Source organism: Erithacus rubecula (assembly GCF_903797595.1).
Source record: "Erithacus rubecula genome assembly, chromosome: 3".
In the NCBI taxonomy this organism is placed as follows: Eukaryota; Metazoa; Chordata; class Aves; order Passeriformes; family Muscicapidae; genus Erithacus; species Erithacus rubecula.
Window position 1 is genome coordinate 44,805,931 of NC_136689.1, and position 19,258 is coordinate 44,825,188.

General features: G+C 34.3%; 1 protein-coding gene across 5 annotated transcripts in view; it reads left to right on the plus strand.

Moving 5' to 3' along the window:
* Window positions 1-19,258, plus strand: part of BBS9 (Bardet-Biedl syndrome 9) — a 286,703-nt gene that overhangs the window by 140,905 nt on the left and 126,540 nt on the right. For 4 of the 5 annotated variants that reach the window (XM_079302571.1, XM_079302574.1, XM_079302572.1 and 1 more), the window contains one exon: window positions 6,923-7,145. In XM_079302571.1, the coding sequence (XP_079158697.1) occupies window positions 6,923-7,145 (223 nt within the window). Of the gene's footprint in view, window positions 1-6,922; window positions 7,146-15,515; window positions 15,609-19,258 lie in introns of those variants that run through there. The other variant, XM_079302573.1, reaches the window with a different exon arrangement.

The following is a 19,258-nucleotide window of genomic DNA, read 5'->3' on the forward strand; positions in this document are numbered from 1 at the left end:
TGAAAAAAATTTGCCCTTTTCACTGCCTCTTACCCTCTCTCAAAAGACAGCTGTTGTCCAGAAAAAACTCCAGCAAACCAGGGGTTACAAAACACTCTGTATTGCTTCAATTTTGTAATATAAGACAATTTGGAAGAAGAATTAAGTAGCACAGACTCATTACTTATCAAGAAGAAGCCTATTGATCTAATTCTAATCTAATTTTGTAAGTCTGACTGTGCAAATGAAGAACATCCAATGCAAAAGGATGCTACCCATATGGAAATTTGGCTCCAGTATACAGAGGTTAAATTTTAATGGGAAAGCCAATGAAATCATCATCTATATTCATCCCAGTGTATAATTTTTTGGTGAAGCATGTACTTTCCTGAGACTAAATTACTAAAAGCATCTTAGAGTTAAGCAGTGTTAGAAATTTATGATCCCCACCCAGAGTTTTGCTTTCTTACAGGTTTTGCTTTCTTACACTCTTTAATCATGTTACCAGTTATCAGTTGTTTCATTAATACAGAGAATTGCTGATAACCATAACTTGGCATGCAGTTTTCAGAACGTATATTTTGTAATGGTCACTTTGCTAGATTTCTAAAACACCCACTGCTTTTAATATTGCTCTTCTACAGTGTGATTTTTCCATTAGATTAGTTTAGGAGCACCATTCCTAAAAGAAAAAACATCGCCTATTCTACAAGATAATTTTTAAAACAGTATTTTGATTACTAAGCTGTGTACAATTTTAACTTTCTTTCCACATCTGAAGACACTATAGAAGGAGATTTTGGAAAATCTTGTTTTAAAGTTAAATGTCCATAGAATAGAATCCTCCAAAAAACTGTAATTATATTTAATGCAGAAGAGTTAGGTGGTTTGTGAATTGAACTTCAGAGGACAAAAATACCAGAGAAACATTTAAATGGCAAGTGTACTTTCCAGGAAAGAATCTGTCATAGATTTTTCTCCGTTGAAGTTGTCATAGCCTATCAATATGTGTTTACCAAGTAGGACTCAAAATGAAAATTTCTTGTAGAGAGTTGTTTATGCTGCTGGAGTTCCTATGAAATAAATATTTCTACATTGAACAGATAAAGTTGCTGTTTCTGTTATGACTGGCAATTACAGCACAGCTGTGCAGGAGTTACAAGTGTGTCTGTGACAGACTTTTAAATTAACCCACAAAGGATTTTTTGCAAAATCTGATTTTTGCAGTCTATTGACCTCAAAATGTGAGAGGCTGTTATTGGAATTAGATGTTCTTAAGTAGCTGGAAAATAGTTGCTGGCATAAATACTTAATAATCAGTAACTCTGCACATATATTTAATAATCAGTAACTTGCTGTACTTGGACCAGTTCAATAAATATTATAAATAGATTTCATACAGTTTCCTGTATAAGTCTTGATTTTTTTCTGTAATCTTTTATTTGTTGTTCTTCACAGACTTTTTAAGCTTTTACTTTAAATGTCTCTTGTGCCAGTATCCCTACAGAGCTTGATTGCTTATATTGTGATCAGTTACCAAGATTTTACCTTGTACTTCTCTGGGATTTGCATTTTCTTTTGTCTCTTGTTTGGCTTTTATTTCTTATGTTTTAAGTAAATTGTAATTTGTTCAGAGTATGCAAATTTGCTAAGTCCAAACATTTAATAAGATTTAAATAATAATGCCTATAATGTAGCTCTTTATGGTAGGTTGACTTCATAGTACCATCTCACAAATAAGGATGATTTAAAGTGAAATTGATTCATCTACTGTTTTGAACCATTTTCTAGAACTACATATCATATTAATTTTCTTTCTTTTTTTTTTTTTTGCCGCTCTGTCTCTTACTTTGTCTGAGATATTCAAGTATATCCTCACTTTGATATTATTTTCATCAGTCTGCAAATTAGAACTGAATTTCTTTAAATGGCAGTAGAATTCAAAATAAGATTAGTTAATGTACATTATGCATCATAAATAAACAAAGCTATGAATAGAGAGAGCAGGTATAATGTTAAAACTTTCATTGTGATTTTTCTATCATGTGCTCAATGCAAATGTTCTTCTTGGGCACTTAATAGATTTGGAATGTATTTAAGCTTGAGTCATTTGTCTGGATTTTCATCAGATTTGAATTCCACTTGTCTGTAGGATTTTGCCAGTTTCCATTTTTTAGTTATCTCAGTTGTAGGTTTTTGTTATTTGTATCTGTGAAGGTGCTTTTGCTTAGGTTTTTCTGTTTGTTTGTTTGTTTTTTTAATGCAAAAGTGAATTGTAGAAGATTCCAGATAATCTGTTACTGATATTGTTAATGCATTATGTTAAATAAAACTGGTTTTATATTGTTACAAGGATAATTCTTCAACCAAGAATAATTTTTTCTTAGAAAACCTTTTCTTAAAAAAATATACTGTCTCTTGACATGTTCTGATGGAATACATTACAACTTCAGTAATATTTTATTGCATTTTTTCTAAGTGCTAAATAGATACTGAGTCTATTGGTTTGCCTTTTTCTTTTATTTTATTCTGATTCTATCAAAAGGTGTCCTAAAGGCTTTATCAATTATTTTTTTAGCTGTAATTTTTCAGGGACACTCACAAGGAAGTGACATTTCTGACAGCAAAAGCAGATATTACATGCCTACTTTATGGCTTCTGTGGCTTTTCTCTCCTCTTTGAGACGCATAGATCAGTTAGAAATATAGAATATGCTTGAAAACTATGAGTTAGGAAGACTGGTACCACAGTCAATTCCCTGCCAAATTTGCTGATGGGCTGTGCCTGTGTTGGATACTTCAAGGTCAGTAGCCATGGATAAGTGGATTACTGGCTTGTATGTGTAACAATAAGATAATTTTTTAAAACTGCTGTAAAAGCAGAGTGCTGAGAGACACATGGCTGGTGTTTCTTGTGAGTTAACACATACAATGCTTTCAGATGCAGAAACCTATTCTTTGGTGGTTGAGATAAGCATAAATGCCAAGATTGTAATTCATATTGTGAACTTTCAAGTATTCTAGCGTTTTTGAAAACTGGTGAAATCACTATTGTGTACAAAATAAAGAAATAAGATATAGCCAGACAAATTGCTGAGTTACCAGCTGTAAGAATTCCCATAATTTCGCTGACATCAATTTTGCATAATTTTTGCAGTATTTTTCACATTGCATTCTAATTCTTTAAGAACTGCCTTGATTGTCACTCCAGTATAAATTACATCATAGGCAGCTCAGAAAATGACTGTTGCCTTCAGAATATTATTAATAAAGATAAAGGCTTTCAAAGTAAAAGATACGCAATCAAATACTTTCCTGGCTTATGCACACAACTTAATCCTCTTGTTCAACTTTGACTGATATGCTATTAGAATGACTTATTTGTACTTAAGAAAAATAGTATTCATTTGTAGATCTCTAAAATAGAAATGTGTTAAGAAGGTATACTATTGAGTAAACCTCCAAATCTCTCAACAGACCCTATCTCAGACTTCTCCCTACGTATATGTGCTCTGTGTATCTTAATGGCAACAGTATGGAAATCCTTCTCTCAGAACCTGCCCCTATCTATGTCTAGTTGACTTTTTTTTTGACCAGCTAAACTCTTGGGGAGTGGAATCTTGCAGCCAAGTGTCAGGCTGCAAACAAGGTACTTTGGATGAAGCCTTACGCTGAAGAGAGATTGAATGTATAATTATGGTCACACTCAGATATGCTATGACACCTGAGGATCCTTTATGGCAATTTGTACAGAACACAAGTGATGTGTACTAATATTAGCCATACTAGTATTACAAGTCTGCATTTGGTCTTCAGCCTCCTGCAGTGTATTTGATTTGGTTAAAAGAAAGTGCCAATCTCTACCTATTATCTCAAAGAGAAAAATAGTAACATACATATGCAAAACATGGAGCTCAGCCTTTCCCAGTGAAAAGTAAAATTGATTAATTAAATAGTTTTCTTATCTATTTAAATTGCATGACTTTTTCTGTGAGTCTTTACTGACATTTATTGTTGCAGTCATGGCAATGCTTGAATGCATAGAATGTTAGATTACTGGCATCATGCTCCTGTTGAAGGTGTTCCTTTCAGTCACTAAATAGGCAGAATAATACACAGAAAGCCATTAGTGGATAATACAACTATGGCAATAGAAACATTCTGCATTGTGGACTGTAGATGAGAATACTTTTATTTTCAAACATCTTTCAGCTTTTTTACTATATGAAGAATTTTTCTTGTTCCTTCAATTCTCCCCTTGCACCAATAAAAATTGCTGACAAGTGCAGTCTTACTTGCAGACATTAATTCTTAACTGTACAAAATCACCTGAACAGTTTTCCAAGTTTTTTTTTCACTTAGAGGTAGCTTTTGTGTACTCATTAATCATAAAGACTGCTTTGGATTTGACTGGACTTACTAGGTCAACAGACCTTGAATTGGAGAAGATAGTTTTATGGTCTACTGAGAAACCAGTTTTACATGGAAATGAAATACAAGAACAAGGGTTGGAAAATGTTAAGGCTCTGGTATAAAGTAAAACATACCTGTATGAGCCAAGGATAGAATACTAGCCACTTTTAATTTCCTGACTTTTGTAAGCTTGTAATTCAGTGCTTTTATTTAAATACTTTTGCCTGCATTTTTATAACTTTTATGGACATATTGGCCTGTTTCTGAGCTACTATATGCTGACAACAGTTAATCATCTGTTTCTTTGTCTTTTAGTGAAACATAAGATTCTTATGTTTATGTTGTTCTTATTTTTCATGATTTGTAGTATAATTAGGAGTGGCTGGCTTGGCTGTTTTTGGTGCTTTGTACATATTAAGTTTCATTGCCCAGTATGTGGGAATGTAGACAGCATTTACCAGCTCATTAACCTCTTTAAATTGGCTGCAGAATGGATGATTTCCTGTCACCATCATAGGTCAGTGGATGCATTGCATTCTAATGGACTCTTGTTAGAATATTTGAAAAATGTTAAGCTACTACAGCATTCTAATGGACTCTTGTTAGAATATTTGAAAAATGTTAAGCTACTACAGCATTGATTGATTGATTGGCATGATTTTTCTAATTTATGTGGCTTTTGTTCTAATTTATGGATTTTTTTATGGGGGTCAATCCAGATAAGATAATAGGTTAATGTTTTTCTGAATTCAGAAAGGCAAATGCTGACTAAGAAAATCTCACTAGGTGATCCTGTTCCTCTACAAAATGTAAATATATTATACACACCCATCACATTTCCAGGACACTCAGTATAGAGAATGTTTGGACAAGGATGAAGTGCATATGACTGTGTGGTCTCACTGGTGTACTTTACTACTAGTAAGCATCTGTCCTGTATCTGTTTTAGGAATTTAGCAAGGTTGGGAAGGTGGCCTTTGATTCTCTGTGTTAAAAGTAGTGTCCTCTACAAAAACTGTTATATATATAATTGAAGAAATCCATAAACCTTATTTGCTCAGTGGGCTATGGCAGGGTTGACACCATCATTCTTTCAAATGCTACTCATACTGAGTCATGGAAATTTGCATAGGCAGGCAATTTTGCTATTCAGCTGAGCATTTTCAATCAACTAGAACACATCATGAGAAAGAGCTTAAAAATTAACTACAACTGGATAACTGAATTTTCTTTTCTGAGTACTTACCTCAAAAAGTGCAAGCTTGGTGCTACTTTCTGTTAGTTTAGCAGCAAGTAAAGCTGAGTGATTCCAGATTATCATGTCAAAACTTTGAAAGTCACTAAAGACTTGCCAAAATAAATCCCAATCAGTAGCCTTGAGAGAGCAGACACTAATACTACGTGATTAAATATACTTCCATGTATGCAGCACATACATAGAACTTGCTTACAGGTGGCTGAATACTAAGATGTGTTATGAGTCATGAAGTTAGCAGATCACAAACCCCTTTATATTAGCTGTTAACTCTATCCAAGCTCTGTAAGATTGCCGTGAAAAGACATGAGAAAGCTTTGTAACTGTCTGTAGATTAATCACATAGACTTGTCACAGAGTTTAATATTCCAGAATGCATCAAGAGGAGTTAATCTATATGTCATACTGCAAAAACGAGACAGATGTCATATATTAGATTTTATGCATTGACCTAATAACCTTGTCACAAATAGTAGGACTTCTATGCAGGATTCTTACTTAAAGGAATGCCTTTGATTTACTTGTGTCACTGAAAACCACAGTACAGATTACATCTCAAAGCTAACTTACAAATGGGCTGTTCAAGGTGCTTAGTGAAAAGAAGCTTACTTGCTTTTACTGAGTGTAATTTGTTTGTTTTAACTGGAAGTGATGACTAAGATGATCTTTTCATAAATATTTACAGCTTGACACTATGCTGAAATCAAAGTCCCTGTTCATCAGAGCACTGTTTCATCTGTGCTCATAACTTAAGGTTAATTGATCTGATAAATGGGTACTGAATACTTTGTGTTGCAGTCATGATGTTCTCTGCTATTGGCATATTATGAGAATCTTTGTGATTCTAAGTAATGTATAATTGGATACATTTTTTTTCCTGGCCTTGACATATTATCATAATATTATATACTGCATATTATACTTTTATTTACATCTCCATTCTGTTCTTAATTTTAAATGTCACAACCAGGAACTTCTAGTTTTCAGTTATTAATGCAATGACTGAATTTAACTGTTCTATCACATACTGTCCATACATTGTTATTATTGTAATTAGATTTCTCTGTTGACCTCAATATTATATAAAGTTTGTTTTTTCAACTTTTGCTTGTACAAGTTGAAGTTGAGTGTTCATGAGATTCATTAACCCCGAAACTATATTTTATGTATCAGTATACTTTGAAAATTCTCAGTCCATGATTTGTTACCTTATTTTTAATATGCTATCATATTGCAGTTCACCCAACTTTATTTAATTTACTTTTCTCTAATGCAGGGTTGGGAAGAAACTGTGGATGCTGCGGTCTCTTACTTGCTAAGAACTTGCTTGTCAAAGAGCTCCAAGGAGCAGGCCCTGACCCTGAGTAGCCAGTTGTCCATGCCCAAGGATACCAGCAGACTGAAGAAGAACATCACTCTCTTCTGTGATAGATTGGCCAAAGGTGGTCGCCTTTCATTAAGTACAGACTCAGCCACTCAGCAAGCTGCTGTCATGCCAGGTAAGAAATGAAGTTCATGAATATGCAGAATCCAAAGTATTTATTTGCATATTAAAATGAAAACTTTTGCACATTTTATTTTCTTGGTATTTTGTTTTTCATTGATTGTGGAAACCAAACACTGTATTGCTGACAAGTAGAATGACTTAGGTAATAAGATATATATCAAGTCTGAGTTTTTTTTCTCATTTTATTCAACATTTACTGTTGCTCCTACACAATATGCACAGTAATGCATCAAATGAAGCATAGATGATCATTGTAATGCTGAAAACTCTTATCACTTATTTCTTTGCACTTTTCAATTGGATGCATGTGTGTGTATGTTTTTAATGTGATGGAAAAAAAAGGAGTGAAAATCCTGCTTTCTTGATAAAGAAATTAATATATTTGTATTAGTGGCTTTATGGCCACATATCTCTATGATAAATCATGAAGCAGTGATAACATTAAGTAAAAAAATCTAAAACTTTTCTGAAGTACTATTGACTGGGAGATATCTTACAGAAAGCATGAAACTGAAGATGAAACAAATTTAAGTATGTGTTGAGTAATATTTCCCATATAGAATAAGAATGTGGGCAAGATTTCACAGTGCATAATGATTTACGTGATTGTCACAGAATTACTATTTTAAAGGAAATTTTATTCTTATCCTTTTCTATATTTCTACTTTTTAGTTATATTGGGAGCAAAGTTATAATTCCTTTTGTTGAATCTGAAGTTTAGCGTCTTGTTACTGTTATGAAACTGCTGTTTTCCTCCAGTGAGACAGATAGATAGACAGACAGACTCTTTATTAAACATCACATACTCCTGGTGACTTGGAAACAGATTTTTCCCCATCTTCCTGCTTCAAATCTGGATTGGCTGTCCTTTGATACTCTCCTAAACCATAGTATCACTGTGGTCTTTGACCTCAATGCCTCTCTTACAGCAGTCTTCACATCTGTAAGGAAAGGTTTGTCTTTTATATACGCATCATACTTAAAATCAGGAGTTTATTTTGTTGGCTTCATGGATATTGTTTTTGATAAAGATTGGAGTTGTGTTAGAGGGCAGTATCTTGATTATCAGTATTTTGCTTTCTTACATTACGAAGAATAATTGAATTCTTGTTTAATATAATATGAATGATCTGTACAATGTTTCAGCAACATAAAAGTCCTTGTTATGTGCAGCCCTCCTTTGCATGTGCTACTATAAATGATCTGGTAAAACAGTTGCAGACTGTCCTGTGGTAGAAATTCTATAAACATATGACGAGGTAAGGGATGTGTGGTTGTGAGAGGGACAGACAAGGTAAGAAGATGTTGTGTGAGGGGCAATCAGGGTTAGGCAGCCAGGAAAGGGATAGGTTGGAGTTAGCCAATCATGCAGAGAAGAGACAAGCAGTCAGAGCTGTTTGGAGCTGCGGGTAAGAAAAAGGAGTCTGCACTATGTGAAGCTGCGTATGAGGGAAGGAGTCAGAGTTGCTGGAAAGAAGTTCACTGAAAGATGTCAGGAAAAGTTTTCTAATAAAGGACTGATGGTAATGCCAGTCATGTCCGTCTTGACATAATTGCAGCAACTCATAATCATGTGTAAGTAAGGGAGTCAGAATAAATGTCATATTGGCTTTCCAAATTTGTTTGTATTTCTTTGCGAGACTAAAATATGTGTGAAGGCCATTTCGTTTGTTTTTCCTTCTAAGAATTTTGAAAAGGTGTGAATAGCTGGAGTTCAAATTTTTCCACCTAAGCTAATAATGTGAATTGATTTAATAAGGAAATTCACTTCTTCCTATTCAGTTGAGTAGTGTTATTGAGTTCAGGGAACAATGCAGATAGATTATGATAATGTTAGGAAAAGAGTAAATTTTGTAAATATTGTAAACAAATTATAAAAAATATTACTCTTGATAGTATTTGCATTCTCAAATTTGACTCATTTACTGTTGAGAGGATATAATTCTTGAAAGAGGTCAAAATTTAAAAATGTTATCTTAATTAATGAGAAGCTCATTAGAGAGAAGTACTTCTGTTAAATGCTCAGACTGGCATAGTATTTAAGTAATTACCCTCCAGCAGGATGTGCTGTGTGATTTGAAACTGTGTGTTTGTCTTTGAATAGACAGAAAATTTGGAACTTTTTGAGATTAAAGGTTTCCCTGACACTTTTTAAACATGTTTGTCTTGTCCCCTGTTTGGGTTTTAACTGGCCATCTCTACTTTGGCAAGTAATGTGGTCTGTTAGAAGCAGATCTGCAGACTAAAAGAGTTGAGGCTGGCAACACGAATTGTATCATCTCTGTGTTTCATTCAGAACTAGCTCTGTGCCTGTACTGGTTCTTCATTAGCAGTCAAAGTGGTCTAGGTATATTCCTGGAGTTCATCTGCCTGGTTAGATTTACCTAAAAGAAATTAATTCCTGTGCTCAAAACCATCCTTATTGTGAAAACAGTGTTGTTAGTGGGGATAAAAAAAAATTGACTCACTGTTGAGTCCAGCTCAAAGCACCTGTTTCTGTCTACACGTGGAAGAAATTGAGAATGATGCCTTATAAAGGAAACGAGTATACAAAATGACTGTGCTGTTGAGTCAAGGGCTCTTTGATAAAGCCTAGAAAATAGAGGAACTCCTTTTCCCAGTACTTAAAGGAGAGAACTGGAATAGGTAGAGTAGAACGAGGTAGAACCATACGTGGAGAAGGGAGACTGAGAATTGTATTTGTATCTGAGGATTTATGGTTAAATACTGGATGCTAATGTATGGGAAAGTTCTTCAGGATGTTTAAGCTCCATGCCAAGCCAAAGATGGTCCCATAATTATTCAATAGGGTAGCCAGCATTAGCTTGAGGATTTTGTTCAATGCCACTTTTTCTTAAGCCCATTCTTAATGATACAAACCCCTTTTTCTGTAGCAACCAATTTTAAAAAAATTTCTTTTAAAGTTCCTAGGACCCTTCTAGTATTGCTGCACTGTAATAGTAGGCTCAATTTCTAGAAGTTGTATTTGATATGTTCAAGATGGTTACCCTGAAATCTAGAGAAATTGCATGAAGCCACATTGAAAAGCTGATGATTATCTTGAAGTGTGCAACTATTTGAAAGATGCCTTCAAAAGTAGTTGTCAGTATTTGTAGTTAATCCAAGAGTATATGTTAGAGGTAGACCGTGGTCTCTTCTGGTTTTGTTTTATTCACAATTTTCTTTAATAGCTTCAGTGATGGAATAAGGGCATGAATGTTAATATTGTGGTTTTGCAATAAGCTTGCAGTAGTTTGAGGCATATTGAGAGAACACATGCTGATCTTGATAAATTAGAGAAAGTATCTAAAGTTATTAAGGTGGTTTTCAGTTGACACAAGTGCCAAGGACCCTAACAAATAAGATTCTGACTAACCAAAATTTGAGAAATAATTCCATAAGCACTATTGCCATAGGATAGGCTCATGGAGTTATATTGGACCATCAACTGAATGAAAGACAGCAATATGTTTCCACTGAAGGTGAATTTCAACTTTGGGTTGTAGTTATATGACTTTTACTGAGGGTATATGATTATTTCTTTCTTTTCTTCGTGAGCACAATTCATAGGGGAGTACAATTTAAGGAAAACCTAGACAAATTGAAAGGAGTTCAGTTTTGTTTCTTCTGAGGGAAAAGTAAAGAGAAATTTCAGGGGGGACATGACAGTTTTCCAGTATGTAGGATGTTCTTATATGGGTGATTAAAATTTAATCAGAATAATTGGCTAAATATGATTATAACTGTAAGCCACATCAAGCTATATCATGTACTGTGTTGCCTTTGGCAATGCATAAATGGCTGGATGGGAGGAACGATGAGGGGTTAAGGGAGTGGTGCCAACCCAAAGTGTGGGTCAGTGCCAGGGAAGTGTTTGGAAAGGTGCTGTAGACCACCCATGTTGTCATGTATTGAGTTTAATGGGTGTGAGAATTTATAGAATAAATCCTGATGACCTGCAGCAAGTTAATTCTGTAGCTTTTAATGGTCTCTTATAATATCTGTGTGTTGTGCAGGATTGCTTTTAAAACCTTGATGAGTATTAAGTGTGAGTGTTTGAAGACTTGTTTAGATGTCAGTCTGATTGGAGCTCTGTTTACAATATTGCTTCACCCGTATTTTGGAAAGCTTGGTTACTCTTCAACTAGAATGTGATCCTGCTTTTCCTGTAGGAGTTCCTGATCTGATGTGCAAATAGTGCACATTATCTCTTGGCTTCAATAGGAGATCATTGTACTGTGCTTTAGCATGATTTACTCACATAGTTGAATATAAGTGGAGCAGTAGAGAAAACATTTTCAATCAGAAAGTCAATTACTGATCTCCATCACTAGTATCTGTGGAATGCTAAAGAATGTCATCTTCCCAGATGGCTGAATTTAGAACTGAAATTATAAGGCAAAGGATGAACATTTTGCATCCAGGAAATAGGACTTATAAATAGTTTTGTGTAAATGTAGTATTTAGAAGTTATAATAAAGTTAGAGCTAGAAGGCAAGATGACTGCCTATCTGGTTTTCCCCTTTGTGTTGCAATGCAGTTAAGGGATTCAGAACATCAGTGACAAATTTTATCTGAACTCTTAAAACACCTTGAATGATATCTTGATAGCTGCAATAGTAACGTAGTGCCCTTGTTGGGAGATTTTCCTGATGTTTGATATACTGTTTTTTCCTGAAAACCAGAGTGTTTTATTGTGACTATTGAAAGTGGAGCCGGCAATTAATGATGTTTTTTAATTGTTTAAAATTTTGGAATGTTTTTAGTACATTCCTCCAGCAACTTTTCTTTTATACTAATTGTGACAAAATAAATGATTTTCAATCTTAATCTTTATTTTCTGAAAAGGAATACTTTTTCTTTAGTCTGTGCAGGAAGTATATTGTAATGTACTCTGTCCTAGCTCAATTTCAAGACTCTTTTCTACAAATTTGTTGCCTAACCAGATGTTTCCCATTCTTTATTTGTATAGAATCAGCATGGTAATATTTATTTGACTAAACAGTTTGTTTTCATGGTTTTTAACTCAGCAAGTTGGTAATAATTTTACTTTGTATAATCATGTTTCTACCATTTAGATTATGAATGGGTAAATGCAAACTTTAAAGGCAGTGTTCTTTATCACATCAAGTATATATATGCACCTAGGATCTGTATTCCTACTTTAGGATACAAATTTTTGTAGGGTTTCATTTTCTTGCATTATGAAATCCTGTTTTCAAAATCCTGTGGTGGTATTTGTGAGTGAATACTGCCCCTTTGAAAGCTGTTTTCTTCACTGGAAAACTGAGATGAAATGAAATGTATCGTATTTCTTAAGGAACTCTCTGTTTACATGCTATTAAACTTGGGGAGAATGTTAGTACTAATTGGAAAATTCATGTGGACTTGAGATCCTAGGATAGTAATATTAATTTATATGTGAGAATTAGACATAAATATTGCTGCAAGTTTTTGTACACTGAGAGTATCTGAAGAAAGACTAGTAATAGTTTGATCTGAAGAAATAGATTTTTGTAGTTGCAAATTCCTCTCTTACACCCTTAATTGTGAATTCATTGGTCATTAGCGGAAGGGAAGATGCAGTATAAGTCAAGTGTTCTCCAACTTTAATAGACTTAAATTCAAAATATCTTGAAAAATGTAGTGGCTTCCATTTGCACTCAAACAGGTTCCAGACTGTGTAATGTTCTCTCAGTAGCATTTACAGTAATTTTTTTTCCCCCTCCTGGATATGTTAGAATCATGTAGTTTAAATTTCAAGTAGCCTGAAGAAGGCACAGATACAGAAGTTGACACTAAGGCCCAGACAATACTTTTGAACCACCAGCACATACTTATAAAAATCATATGAGGCTGACAGAGCACGATTAGTAACCCTTAAAATAATGTTTTTAGATATTTTTTTGTTATTTTAGTTTCAATATATTGGGTATTCATGAAGATTTTTAGGACTGCTTATTAAATCTATGAAAGGAAGATTATTCACAAAGGTTTTTGAAAGTACTTGAAAGGATTTTGTAGACCTGGGCACTGTTCAGCACTGACTGATGAAACTGGTGGTCATTGACCAAATTAGATTCATTTTAACTATCTTTATCATAGTATCCCTCACCTGTTTCCACTATTCCCTGCTTCCATTCAAGTAGCATTTACATTAGTGCCTAAAGGACATTGGTAAGTATCTTTGAATTCAGGAAATCTAAACCTTAATAATAGTGCTTATTTCTTATTGAAAATCACTTTGCTAAGGACTCTTTTCTTAGATGTATCTGAAGGCTTTTATTGCCCAAAGCACTGTCTCAATTAATTACTACAGATTTCTTGGCACAGGTCCTTAAATATGAAATTGATATTAAGTGACTTCAACTGTTGTAAAGCAAAATCTAACTCATCTTTTCTAATTTCCTTAAAATCATAAAAGTTGATCAATTACATAACTTTATGGGATTCCCTGGGAAGTGGGCTGTTTACTATCAGTGAAAAAGTATTGTTTTAATGTATAGTATAAAACTGAACACCTCATTTAAATAGAAAGGCAGTAAGATTTTTCTTATCTTTGCTGGCTAAATTTATTTAATATATATATGAAGCATAGCTATGTATCACTAAAGTATTGCTTTCATTATTCTTAATTTTCTTAAGTGCTCAAAACTTTACCTGTTTTGAAAGTTAATGTATGTTTGCAGATTTAAAACTTGTATACTATGTGTATTAAGACCAAAACAGGTCTATTGTCAATGTACAAGTCTTTTTGAAATTCCCGTATTTTTCATAGTGTCTTACGGCAAACAAACATTTGGTAAAAAATGTACTTTCTATCTTCTCCTTTTAGTTCTTCCTTCTAGTAAGGCTACCAGTATGTCTCTGATTCATTTTTCCCCCCTCTGGTTTTCCTCAATTGTTTTCTGTATTTCTCCTCTCTGCATTTGGCTTTGCTGGTTTCCTTCTTCATCTTGTGCCCTTTGATGTCCATGTAACTCCTTGCACAGTCCCTCCATTGTGATAACTGGAGCAAGTAACCCCATGACTAGCACGCGAGGGAGTAAATGAGTCTGACAGAGAGGGAGCAACAAAAGGGTAGGAAGACCTTTTCCTGGTCAGCTGTTAATCTGGGTCCCCCAAAGCAGTAACTGCAGGGAAAATCCTGTGGTACTAGTCTGGATCTCTCATGCTAGGAGATTTTTACAAGATTTGACAAAAGTGTAACAGAGACTAAATCCATAAACAGTGCAATCATTGTGTACTTCTGTGTCCAATTTGTGCAGCTCTGCATGGCTGAGCTGTAGTCCCAGTTTAAACATAACTTTCTTCTCTTTGTCTAATTGCAGTGATAATCACATAGGAATGATAAGAGCTAAGAAGGTTGTCTGACTCTTACAGCCCTTAGCATTGTCATGCTCTCCTGTTAAATTGTGTTAGGTGGCCTGACAATGAGATGTGAAATGCTATATAATGGAACATGATACAGTGCTGTGACTTTAATCTGACTTCTACTTCTTTGTGTTGAAAATATTTTTTCAGAAAATTTTCAGCTATTAATGATGGACAGTTCTTAGTATAAAAGCCTAGATAAAAGTGAATAGTAGTATAAAAAAACATTTTAAACTAGTTGTTTGGGTTCTATTTTTGAGACTAAAATATGTCCTTTATCACATAAGGCTGATTTAGTAAAAAGGAAGGGGAGTAGCAAGTCATAAGGGAGAATTTTGTGAGAGCTTACAGAAACAAGTTTTTGTGGTTCCTTAAGAAAAGCTTAAGAACAGTTTAGTGGAGCCAGAAACTCGATTGCTTGGCTCTCTGATGTGGATCTTTACTCTTTGTAATTTCTTTCCATTGTAACTTCCCTAGCTCTTTAAAACTTATTTCTACTGTTTTAGTAACTTTGGTCATTTATTTATGTGGAAAAGAAGACTGAACTATGATGAAGTTAAGTGATGTTCTCAAGGTCGTACTCTAGTGCCTGTATATAAGCAGACGCTTTCAAATATGTCTTGCAGTCTTGTCATAGCTCCTACCTACACTTTTTTTAGGTGTTTTACTGTTAAAACACAGATTATAGATTAATAGATTTTGGTGAGCCTAACAACACATTGCAGCCTGTTCTTACATAATTTGGCTTGTTTCAAGTGAGCACACTGAAAATCTGAATATCAGACATGGGAAGAATGCAGGGAACAATGTCTGAGGTGGTCTTTAATTTGAATTCACTTGGTCAACTTTCATCACCCTGCAGGACTCAAATGATATTTCTTTAAGTGGTTAATTTTCAGGGATTATATAAATAATGGTAAAGCATTGGATTTTTTTTTTGGTAATTGAAATGAAAGTACTGGTAGAAAATACATGCTTTTTTTACTAGGCCATTCCAAGTTCCAGTGTTGTGAAAAGGGGAAAAATAAGATGGAAGAGTAACAAGATACATTTTTTGTAGGGTTGTGAAAAGGCTTTTATTATGTTGTTTAGAACATCTCCCCTCCTCAAGTGATATTACAGCTGGCAAAAACCACAGGGGGAAGGAGTACAAAGGTTAAGAAGGCTAAAGCAATAGCATTTTAAAAAAATGAATAATTTAAAGAGGAAAATGTCATGCATAATGAATAAAAAAGAAATCCCTCTTGAGATTTGGGATTCATTCATTTGTGGTACTATGAAATTTAGTTGGCAGCATTGCAATTCCAACTTGCCTCAACTAAGTACAGTTGGGATCAACACATTAGTGCCTTGGTGTGTGCGATTCTATTGCTGGCTCTTTGTGTTGAAATCCATTAAATTTTAATATGTCCTACTTAAGTATAAGTGGTCACAAATGATTCATAATGTTGAGGTAAGCTTTTGGTGAAAATAATTGTCAGTTGAAAAAATTTCCTCTAATGATCCTGCCTCTCACTGGACTTTATTTTCTATGTTGTTTGAAACCTTTAGAGACCACAAGCAAAAATAAACTTCTAAAATCTGCATTAATAAGGTAAATGTTCAAAACTATGGAAAAAGTATTACTAATGGAGAAAGTGTATCATCTCTGACCTTCAATTCCAGGAGAGTCAATACTAGCAGTTAAAAAAAGTAAAGCTAAAATCTGGGTAGTTATTTTAAGAGGCTGCAAAAATTATGCCATTAAAAAAAAATAAAGCTGAGATTTAATAATGTAGCATAATAATTTTATTTAAGGTATGGTATTAACAAAGATTGTCTTGTATGTCTAGTTAGTCTTTGGGTTTCCACTTAACCCATTTCTTGGTTCCTCCAAGCTTTTGTGTCCTGTGATATTTGAAGAACAGCCTATGAGAACAGTTTATATGATGAAGCACACTGGTATTCGTACATGAGCTGTAGACATTTGAAGACCATATTAGCTCTGCAGCTTCCATGACATTACTTTTCCTTTCCAATCCCTATCTGGACAAGACCACCAAAAACTTACAGAGATTGTCTACTTCTCTTAAGTACAACCATGGCAAATTATCCATCCCCACATAGTTATAAACAGAGAGATGATATAGATGAATGAAGCAGGATATGTCAGGTGTAATGACTTCCTCATTTTCTTCTGACTGGGAGTAGTATCCTTCACTCAGCAGAGATGCAACTGTTTACACATCAGGAGATGCTGTGGCCATTATTTCAGGTACTACAGTCCATTTATTTCGTATTTGCTATTCTTCTTGGTTTTCTGGCACATTTAGGTTGAGTAAACCTGATTCTCTTATGCTGCCATAAATTAGGTGCAGCTTAGCTAAAACTGCTAGTGTTGCATTATTATAAATTCTCCTAAGCAAGTGTGCCCAGAATGAGATAGTTGTTTGCATAATTATTTTTTGTATATCTTATCTCTGAATTTGTCTTAAAGCTTTTGAAGGTCTTTTTAGTCTTCAGTTAAAAAGAAAATTAAAACTCACTTTAAAAATAAAAGTGTTGATGTTATTTTTTTCTTTAAAATAGAGATGTTTGTATATGTGGGATTGATTTCATAATTTCTATTCTGTAGGCAGTGTAAGTAACATGTACAAGTCTGTGGAACTCTGTGGTGAACTAACAGTGTAAAACTATACATACATCACTAACACCATTTACAGTGTATTTGCTCTTCCATATTACCATAAAGGAGTCAAATAAATCTAAACCTAGTGAAAATTTCATGTTTTGTACATGCAGAACTGATTTTTCAATTACTTAGGCTTTTTCAGAGCCTAATCCAAATCCTGATGAAATCTGTGGGAGTTTTTCCATAGAGTTCAGTAAGCTTTGGCTCAGGCCTCTACTTTTCAATTTTTCAAACAGATTTGCCAAAAATCTGCAGAGAGCCAGGCACTTGGAAAATTTTTACTTGCAAAGTACAGCTGGTTTTGAATTGCATACAGGAAAGCTCTCAGTGCTTTTTTGAAACAAAAAAAAAAAAAAAAAAGTTTTAAAAGTCTTTTAACTTTGGGTAAAAGATTGGCTTTAACATTGGATTTAACATTAGGTCTTAGTCTAAGCATGACAAACTCTGTACTAGAAGTTTGTTTCTAAAATGCATATGATAACAAAGCTTTAAAATGCAGTTTTAATATAACTTTAGCTAAAATTGTCTTGGGTTAAGAGTTTCAGCAAGCCAGGGATGTCTGTACTAATAATTTTTTTTTTTTTTTTTTGTCTTTTCTGTGGTGGAAAACTACAATGCAATTAAAGAATTATTCCCTGAGGTGAACTGCACTAATTTATCTTGAACTTCAGGGAACATGTTACTCAGCCAGATCCATCTGGTGATATAGGGCGGTTTTCACTGCTTCTGGATTATTGGATCCCAGAACAGGAGTTAGATGTGATTGGACATGCTGTGTTTTATAGATCATGAACCACAGCCAGTGCCTTGGCAAGTGTCACTCATACCCTTGCATATCAGCCCAAGATTAAAATAGTGCCATTTTTAGGTAGCATCTTGGGTTGTGGATGACAGTTAGTGAGGTGTAGAATCTCTCTCATTTTCACTTCTATTTTTTTGTCTTTTTGAGTTATTATCTCTAGCACAGATTGGGTACAGATCAGGCTGCAGTAATGTTCCTCAGTAGCTAAATTGTGAAATTGTGCCCCCTGGTCATGATGGATTTTTCTTAGGGAGAAAAAGGGCAACAGCTTCCTGAATCTGAATGCCTGACAGTGTTACAATGCTGTGTATCATGAATATTGAACTTGCAGATTTTTTCCTGTTTTTTTTAAAGTGAGAGCATATTTATGACTGTTCCACTTTTTTGTGAGAAGTCAGCTGTTAAGTCTTCTCATGAGCCTGGTTTCAGTGGTTCAGCTATTGTTCACATGGTAAGTGAAGGTCCATAAATTAATGTTTCCCTTGCCCCTGTGTTTGTTCAGCCTCTCCCAACCCTAAAACTTTGATCTGATATCTGAGCTGGAAAATACCGTGAAATCAAACATACAAGGTGCTTCATGACTCTGGCAGATTTAAATTTAAAAAAAAATTCTTTTTTTCCTAATTGTTTTCTGGCTGAAACACAAAGACTGATGATAGCAGGGCATACAAAAGCAAAGAGTTAATAAACCTGAAACTTTAAATTTTTCTTTTGATTCAGTTGCACTTTGGGGTATAGATTTAGCTCACCCTCTGCTAATTAGAATATTGCTAAAGTACTAATAAAAAAGTAATGTGTAGTTAGCTACATAATGCTGAAGTACGTTTTTAGGATTGTGAAAACGTTCAGCAAACTGGTCAAAACTGCAGCTTGATGAGTTTCATGTGATTATCATAGTAGGCTGTGCATATCTGCTGTGTGTTATAAGTGCAAATACCACAGCAGAATGCATTGCCAGGAGCTCTCTGTCTTTTGATGAAAGATGTACTTTATTAATTCTGACCCTAACCAAAGATTGATTTATTTCACTTTAAGAAAACTAGTTAACTGTAAATTAGAGATATCACCAAAAAGGGTATTACTTCAAAGTTGGGAAATGATTAGGGGGATGTTCCACTCTTTTAATTGAGTTTCAGTTTTAATGACTTACTGTCTTCTATGTAACAATAAACAGCTGTGCCACACTGTTTCAAAGATCATTTACTCGGCCTTTAAATTTACTATTAGAGATCAAAGAGAAGGTCTGATGTATATGGAT